Source organism: Carassius gibelio, chromosome B12 (genome assembly GCF_023724105.1).
Source record: "Carassius gibelio isolate Cgi1373 ecotype wild population from Czech Republic chromosome B12, carGib1.2-hapl.c, whole genome shotgun sequence".
Taxonomy (NCBI): domain Eukaryota; kingdom Metazoa; phylum Chordata; class Actinopteri; order Cypriniformes; family Cyprinidae; genus Carassius; species Carassius gibelio.
Genome location: NC_068407.1, coordinates 4,739,828 through 4,749,189, shown reverse-complemented (window position 1 = coordinate 4,749,189; position 9,362 = coordinate 4,739,828). Strand labels below are relative to the sequence as shown.

The following is a 9,362-nucleotide window of genomic DNA, read 5'->3' as shown; positions in this document are numbered from 1 at the left end:
CTTCTGGAATTTATTTCCGTCTCCAAATTTAATGGCGAGAGAACACAAAGGATGGAAACAGAATCGCCAGTCAATTCCAAATGCGGAGCGTGGAACTCTTTCCTGTGTTTCGTGGAATTGTCAGGCTGGCATGAACCACACTGCTCTCAGCGGGTTATATCTGCCCCATCGTAACTCTTGTCGTGAGCTTGACATGAAGCAGCTCACTGTTTCTTTTTGTGGTTAGTAAATAGATGAAGTAGTTTTTCCTAATGAATTTTAGTTTGGGGGAAAATATGAGATTTAAAGCATGATATGCAAGTGCATTTCAGAGTATTTGCTTTAGCATGGCCTGTGTTGTATGGCCATGTTAAACTATGCAGAATGACTGATATGAATAGTTTATTCAATAAGTTCACACATATAGTCTATATAAAAGCAATGAAAAAAAATAAACAAATCTAGCTTTCTGTCATCAAGGTTTCAAATATGAGACGCCACATAAGCTCAAGAGTTCATCTCCGGAACAAACTATGGAAAGAAAAGTAGGAGATGCCAGAAGAACTGCTGAAAGGAGTGAGTTATGCATTTTGTTTATATACCCTCAGCAATTTGATTGCTTGGATTTTAAGAACGTGCTGCTCCTGAACTTTCCTTTAGAGTTCTAATATATGACATGTATATACACATATTGTAATTAAGAAAATAAAACCCCTACGACAAGATGTTTACTATATTCTGATGCATGTCAAGATAGGTCAATAATTCCAGTGAGTCACTGCTCTTATAGTAGTACCAAAGTGATGGTTGGGTTTGAGTAATAGCGATCTGAGGAAATAGGCTGTGAAACATGTGTTTGTGGGCGATTATGGGGGCTGGGGTGGGCCTGACTGATGTGGTGTGACTTCATCAGCGGTTGATGGACCCTTCTGACCCCACCCATCACTCTAGAAGTCTTCCAGTCTCCTCCCTTTTCCTACTTCACCCATCCGAAGAACATTAATCTACTCGTATTTATTTTCAGCGAAGTAGTGTTGGGCTGTCTGTAAGACTTTTATTTTGCGTGCAATGTGTAGGTTCGCCCTGTCGTTGAGATCAATTTTAATTCTAAAGACTAGATCCAAAAAAAGCAGCAAAATTGAAAAGTGATGAATGTCAGAGTTAGCTGACAGAAGCATTATTTCTGGGTTGTCTATCATCTTTGATGGATAAGATGAAATTTCCCAATTTTAGTTCTGAGTATTCTGTTTATACAAGTACAGATTCATGTCACTGTATACTCACTACCATTCAAAAAAAAAAATAAAAAATCTATATTTAGAGAAATTAACTATCATTCAATGAAAAGACACTGAAAAGACACTTATACAAATAATTTCTATTTCAAATAAATGCTGTTCTTTTAAAGTGTCTTTTCATCAAAGAATACTGAAAAAAAATGTAATCATGGTTTCCACAAAACTACAGTTTTTACTCTATTTTTATTTTATTATTATTTTATTTTTTCTATCAATCAAATGCAGCATTGATTAGCATAAGAGACTTCTTTCCCAAACTTCCGAATGCTTGTATACATGCAGATATTTTCATCAGTCAAAACCAATTTGGATTATTAGGCATGTTTAATATAAGATTGTCAGAGAGTTGAAAAGTGTTTTCCTTTCACACTGATAGTGTTTATGCTGCATAGACGAATTGTAGCTTTTTACAGAAAATAGTGGTTTATTAGTGGTGCTCAGGCATAACAGGCATACATAAATAAAAATAATTAATAATAATAAATCTTATTGGGATTCAGAGTTGTTACAAACTCCATTATTATGAACTCTTATTTACATAAGAATTGGGATAACTTTTGCATCCAAATTATAATTTATCTACACGGAATATAATATAAATCCCAATGCATATCTCCAAACTGTGTAAATCCTCTGGATTTAGTTACATTTAATGAAAAAGAGGTGTCGTGTGTCATTTTGCACAGAAAGTATTATGTTATGTCACTTCAAAGAAGCCTACATTCCAAACAATGTTTTGATTAATAGGTTACAGTGAATTTCCACTGAATTTAAACGGATAAAATGAACAACAAATCACATTCAATGGAAAACATACCTTAGGCTGAATGTAAACAGTGCTTTGTTTTTGATCCTTGGCCAAGTTCTTCATATCTTCTGCATATTTAACTTTTAAATACTGGATATGAACAACCAGTCATTCAAACGTGACAAACACCTCTGTCATGCTGGCAGAAGCAGACTTGCATTCGCCAGAGGCTCTGGTATGAGAAATGTTCCCTCTGTTTTTCTGCATTTGAGATTGATTGGGGTTTTTGATGAATCCATTGATTGGTTGGAAGAGTTCAGAGCTCAGCTGGTGGAGTCCACGGGCGCTCTCGCAGTCTGTTCTTTTCACTGACTCTGTTCTTTCATTTATAGCGATATAGCGAGACTGAATCCTTTGGCATTATGACAAATGGATGAATCTGAGACAAATTAGATTTTTTTTTCATAATGGCGTATATCATGTATCGAAATGGTGACATGTAAATGCTATGCCATTATTTAAATGATCTTATTTTCATGATATAATCTATTTCAGGAAAACCCGCCCCAATGTGGCACATAAAAACAAAATGTACTGTAGTTGTTTGATTTACACGATGATCCTGTTCAGTCGGTTTTAAAAAAAGAAAAAAAAAAATATATATATATATATATATATATATATATATATATAAATCAAGCCTTACAGTATGTGGTTTAGTCGTAAATACAGCTACCAGAGACTACCAAAGAATTTGTAACTGTGTGTATGTGTGTGTGTGTGTGTGTGTGTGTGTGTGTGTGTGTGTGTGTGTCCAACCAACTAGGGCATGGAAGCACTAGAGCATCAGAAGGCCACTCACACCCCAGCGTTCAGCCTCTCTCCTTTAGGAGAGCTTTGATTAATGAGCTCTCATGCTTTAATGAAAGCATGTGAAGAGGGGGAAGGATTTCACCGTGACGCAAAGCTGGCAGGAGTCAGACTTGGGGGTCGGGCCTCCCTTCAGGATCAAACATTATTGTCTCTTTTTCGCTCTCGCAGTCGTTCTGCTTATATTTCTCTGAGTCTGACCTGCAGTTACTCATTACCTCTTTTTGAAGGGCCTCTTGTCATGGCTGCTGTTGTCCTTGGATCTCCTCGTTCCCCATCAACGTCTCTGGATTTAGGCAAATACATCTATCTTCTGTATTGCGGCCTGCTGAAATGCAAACACCAACGAGAGTTGAGTGGAAAAGTTGAGCTTTGAGAATCGGAGGTCAATTTGGGGGTCTTCTGCTCCTTCTTTTATGCATTTTAGACAGGTCTTTATGCAAGGAGCACTGTAAACTTTTCAGCACATCATGCATTTGAATGTGAAGGGTGTAATGGCCATTTTTACACCATGACATCTGTGTGTGTGTGTGTGTGTGTGTGTGTGTGCTCTTGTTTTTGTGACATATCAGGACACAACTCTGTATAATGACATGGGTATGGTACGGGTATTACAAGGAGAGGGTGACTTATGAGGACATAACCCATGTCCCCATTTTTCAAAACGCTTATAAATCATACAGAATGAGTAAAAATGCACAAAGTTTCCTGTGAGGGTTAGGGTTAGGGGTAGGGTTGGTGTAGGGCGATAGAATATACAGTTTGTACAGTATAAAAACCATTATGCTTATGGGATGTCCCCACTTTTCACAAAAACAAAAATGTGTGTGTGTGTGTGTGATGATCGGAGGCACATCAAGTGAGAGAAATGGTAAAATGAGAAAGAAAAAGGTGATCTGGCTCTATCCATTTTCTTTATCTGAATGTTCTGTTGAAATGTTACTACTGGTTCAGCAGCATCAGCTCTGTAAATACTAGTCAGTGGCACATTGTGCAAAGAACATAGCCTGCTTCAAACTGCATTGAAATGCCACCCAGAACATTTTGCAAAACTCTGACGAATGATTTCAACACCATAGCATCAATAAGTTTTGCAATTGCACTTTTTTTTCATGAAAATAAACCCTTCCAATAGCTGCATCACTTAAAAAAATATATAGATATATTTATTACAGGGCATCAGGGTTGTAAGTCAAATTTGAATAAGTGACTAAATTCCAAAGAAATATAGCATTTCCCATCCATCCATCCATCCATCACTCCATCTTTCTGTCATCATTCTTCTGTCTTTCAACCTGTTCTATCTTTTATTCTGTCTATCCATTGTTCTATTGCTCTAGTCATTGTTCTGTCTATCCATCACTCCATCTATCATTATATGTGTTATTCTCTCTGTCCATAAGGCCTTTAAACCTTCGTACTTGAGTGTTTTTGAGCTTCTTCCAAAACTTGAATACCTGTCTTAAGCCAAAAATCCAGATTTAAAAAAAAAAAACAACAACTTGTTTTTCTAGTTAAAAATCAAAATGAAATAATTGTAATTAACTTATTGTCTGCTTCATTGGATTCAAATTTGAATAGCAGTTCTGCATTTGCTACCTCAATTGATATTCATGAATTTGCAAGTCATTCTGAGCCCCTTCACAGATTGTACTGCTCTGGAAAGCAAACTGAAAACTTTTTTTTAATTATTATTATTTGTTTTGGGCAAATGTTTCAAAGATGTCTAGAAAACCTAAAGTAGAGCTCTCTAGTGGATGTACAGATAAAAGATTGATGGGGAAAAGAGAACAAGCTGTAACTGTGGTTAGAGATGTATTTTCAAGGAGAGCGAGAGAGAATGCGAGGAAAATAATAGGAGAAAGATGAACGTTTTGATGGGCACTGTATCAGAAATGAGGTGGGTGGTGTAATTGGTACAGCTTGTGAGTTTTGGCACGCATTGACCCATCGCTGGGCATGAGAGGGGCAGCATATGGCCGCTTAGCAAGGGCTTGGCCCACCTTTACGCAGCCGACTCCCTCTGTCGCATCCCCAAAGACATGCAGGCGTGTGCTGGATGCCAAAAACCACAGGCTTAGTACTGATGCCAAATCCTTTACAGCAACCCAAGCCAATGGTTAAGTTAAGAGACAGCCCAAGACTAAGTGTCTTTCATCTTCAAAGTTAGCCCTTAAGGATAGATTGATATTGTAACAGTCTTGTGGTAGCCAGACTTCACACAAAATGGAAAAGTGGCCTAGATTTTTAGGTAAAGTAAAAATGATACTCATCAAATAAGTGGTTATCATATACAATTTGTTTGGTAGAAAACTGTTTCTTCAGAACAGTAATATCATAGGCATTCTGATTTTATAAAAAAAAAAAAAAAAAAATCACGATCCTCTTGCAGAAACCTCTTGTGATACCTAATTTTAGTCCAGACCACCAGAATAGTTTTCTATGAATTAATTTGTTATCATGATACTTTGGTATTATTATTGTTATTTTAAATTTAAATCAAATTATTATTTTTGATTATTATTTTTATTATTATTATTATTATTGTTGTTGTTGTTGTTATTACTACTACTACTACTACTACTACTACTACTAAATTATTTTTATATTGCTATTCTTAATCTTGTAGTTTATTATTACTTTTGTTGGTGTTAATGAAATGGGAACGCTCAAATTCAAAGAGCCCAGACCATTGGGGAATATTTGGTTGTGGTGTGCTGTCACGTCTGGTCCTTACATCACTATTTTGGCTCAAATCGTTTCTGTCTGGGCAAACCATGGCTGCTTCCTGCTCAAATGCACTAGTTAGAAAAGGCATATAATTTACATAGTGAGTAACAAAGGCCCTTTGTAACTCTTTTAAAGTTTTAACACTTTTTGATTCTTGTCTTTTACATTCACTATGTATTTTAATACAATATTAAGATGCACCAGAACATGCTGGAGTTATGCATTTCTTTCTTTGCATGCAAATCTCCACTCGCTTGTGCAGCAGCCGGTTCTTATCTACAGAACTGTAATTAAACGGAGGCTCCTCAGAGCTTCATTTGAAGAGGAGATGCTTCACTTTAATTATGCCTTCTCTCCTGCCTCAGTCACGGCAGCTGAGGAGTGTCTACCGGCGTTCCGCTCGCTTGATCCGGGTTCTGTCACAGCGGACCCACAACAAGGAGAACACTGCTCTGTAGAAGCGGATGGCTGCTAATCCACGTTCAGTCAAGCTGAGGGTGTTATCAGATATCAAAGGGCATGTAGGATTAGCCATAAACGTGCATTAACAAAAATGTTATTGTTGGATCCCATCTGGGTCCAAGCCAGTGCAGCAACCTGGGAGGCCAGCCTGTGTGAATGCAGATGTTACAGGAGTTTTAGAGCGGATGAGAATGAATAAATGATGTCACACTAACTACTAATCTGCCACTACGCATGCTGCCATTTCTTTCTTTCTTTCTTTCTTTCTTTCTTTCTTTCCTTGGACTTCTCAAGAGTGGGAAAATACATATTTATTAATGTAAAGTAAATATTTATATTACAAAGTATACCAAATATACTACCAAAGTATTTTTATTAGAAAGTATTATTTATATTTTTAGTTCTTTTTTTACTACTGTTTACTAATTTTGATTGCACAAAATGGATTAGAATATTTTTGTTACTATTTTTATTATATTTATTATTGTTTACTCTTTTTAGATATTTACAGTATTTGTTTACTTTTTAAATGTTTGTTTTTTGTTTACTGTTTTAATATTATATTATTTATACATTTAAATACGCAACAGTAGTAGTTTTTTTTTAATATTATTGCTTTTAATAATTAATATTTTTGTTTAGTTTTTAAAATACAATATGCATTTACTGTCAGGGTCTAGGCAAGGGAGGAACTCAGGTGCAGACAGGGATTCTCAAACAAAGGGTTTATTACAAAAAGGGGAAACAAAAACCCACGAGGGGGAAAACACGGAGCAAGGTAAAGACTAAATAACTAAAACAGGACTGGACTAACAAGATAAACAAGGACTCTAAATACTAACTATAAACAAACACTCACGGTAATACAAACACTTCTTTACGGAACAATCACAGAGTGGAACAATCACAATCACAGGTACAAATCTCAATGACACAAATCACAATGAACCGACTGAAGACAGAGCACACTTGGAGACCTAAATAGGGGAAACAATCAAGACACGACAGGTGGCACAGATGGGACAATCAAGACACGACTAGGTTAACAAGGGGGGCGGGGCAAGGGAACGAGACAACACAAGCACATGGCCCAAAGACAAGGCCATGTGCTTGAACACAAAACACGGGTCTGCCATGATCCTGCCTCAAGACTAGGAAAAATCAAGGACACGAGGGCAGGATCATGACAGAACCCCTCCCTTAAGGAGCGGCTTCCAGACGCTCCTCAAGGGAACATCAAACACGGGACATGACTGACATGACAGACTGGGACACAGACACAAACCAACAAGACATGACAAATAATAACAAAGGCAAACATGAATACACGACGGCAGGGTTAGGGTGACAAATCAAAAAAAACAAACAGGGAAGGGGAGGAGGCGGGACCACAAAGTTCATGGGGGACAGACCAGGGTGAGTGGGTGGGGCAGGAGTTTTAGGAGGACAGGACGAAGGCTGACGACGGGGGGTACGGGCAGGTCTGGGTGGTGAGGGGCGGGGAGGGGTCTCGGGACAACTGACAGGGGACATGATAGGAGCAGACAAGGGACGCGGGGGAACACTTACGGGACGCGGGGAGACGACAGCTGGACACGGGGGGACAACATCTACTGGACACGGGGGGACAACATCTACTGGACACGGGACATCTACGGGACACGGGGCAACATCTACTGGACACGGGGGGACAACAGGACACGGGACATCTACGGGACACGGGGCCACATCAACAGGATACATGACTTCATCAGCAGGACACGGGGCAACACTCACGGGACACGGGGAGACGACATCTACGGGACACGGGGAGACGACATCAGGACACTCGGGATTTCTGGGGACAGGGTCTGAGGACAAGACAGGACTGACGGGGACTTCTAGGATACGGACTAGACTAGACAAATAATCAGAAAAGGCTTTAGCCGCTAAGACAATTGGCATCTCCTTACGAGATGAGATACACTGAACTAAAGTCTTTGCTGCAGAGTCGGCCGCGGCACTCTCCTGCGCTCTCACGACTGCCGACTTGCATACTGCCCTCTTCTTTGCCGGCTCGGGCACGCCAGCGCTCACCGCTGCTGGCTCGGACACGCTCACCGCTGCTGGCTCGGGCACGCCAGCGCTCACCGCTGCTGGCACGGGCACGCCAGCTCTCTCCGCTGCTGGCTCGGGCACGCTCACCGCTGCTGGGTCGGGCACGCCAGCGCTCTCCGCTGCTGGCACGGGCACGCCAGCGCTCTCCGCTGCTGGCACGGGCACGCCAGCGCTCTCCGCTGCTGGCACGGGCACGCCAGCGCTCTCCGCTGCTGGCACGGGAGGAGACAGGGTCACAGGACCGGCAGGCCCCCTCTTCCTCCTCTTCCTCCTTGGGCGCGGTGCAGAGGCCACAGCTGGGTCAGAGGCGGGTTGGGGGAGTTTGGTCTCGGGCAGGGCAGTCTCGGACGCCGAAGACTCAGAAGTTGACTCCCATGAAAACCGTCTCCCTCGTTTCATGGGGAGACTGCTGGCTGAGGAGGGCACCTCAGGACTCTGGGAGGGGCTTGCCTGACCCCCCAGGGTTGCCACGGCCAGGAGACGACCCTCAGGGATCGTTGGCAGCTGGGTAGGTGGAGGGGACCTCTGTGGCTCCTCCTGGGAGATGCTTTCCCACAGCCGGGCATAATTACGGAGGATCCACTCCCCCTCGGGCGAGTATGGGAGGGTGACCCCCTTCCTGTCGGTGGGGGATGACGTCCAGCACTGCCTCCGGAACTCCAACAGGTGTTGGAGCTCGGAGGACCTCCTGCCTGCTGAGTTCCTTCGTGGTCGGTTCATTCTGTCAGGGTCTAGGCAAGGGAGGAACTCAGGTGCAGACAGGGATTCTCAAACAAAGGGTTTATTACAAAAAGGGGAAACAAAAACCCACGAGGGGGAAAACACGGAGCAAGGTAAAGACTAAATAACTAAAACAGGACTGGACTAACAAGATAAACAAGGACTCTAAATACTAACTATAAACAAACACTCACGGTAATACAAACACTTCTTTACGGAACAATCACAGAGTGGAACAATCACAATCACAGGTACAAATCTCAATGACACAAATCACAATGAACCGACTGAAGACAGAGCACACTTGGAGACCTAAATAGGGGAAACAATCAAGACACGACAGGTGGCACAGATGGGACAATCAAGACACGACTAGGTTAACAAGGGGGGCGGGGCAAGGGAACGAGACAACACAAGCACATGGCCCAAAGACAAGGCCATGTGCTTGAACACAAAAC

General features: G+C 41.4%; 1 protein-coding gene across 1 annotated transcript; it reads right to left on the bottom strand.

The window, feature by feature from the left end:
* Positions 1-6,797: 6,797 nt before the first annotated feature.
* Positions 6,798-9,154, bottom strand: LOC127969425 (uncharacterized). The gene is made up of 2 exons (XM_052571352.1): positions 8,188-9,154; positions 6,798-8,133 (listed from the first exon to the last, which is right to left on the bottom strand). The coding sequence occupies exons 1-2, from the start codon at positions 8,902-8,904 to the stop codon at positions 7,324-7,326; spliced, it is 1,527 nt and encodes a 508-aa protein (XP_052427312.1). The 5' UTR covers positions 8,905-9,154; the 3' UTR covers positions 6,798-7,323.
* Between the last annotated feature and the right edge of the window lie 208 nt (positions 9,155-9,362).

Bases quoted from the DNA above. Each gene is read 5' to 3' on its own strand.
- LOC127969425 (XM_052571352.1), bottom strand. From the start codon at position 8,904: ATGAACCGACCACGAAGGAACTCAGCAGGCAGGAGGTCCTCCGAGCTC. The intron at 8,134-8,187 runs GTGAGCGTGTCC...GAGCCGGCAAAG, and splicing joins GCGTGCCCGAGCCAGCAGCG to AAGAGGGCAGTATGCAAGTC.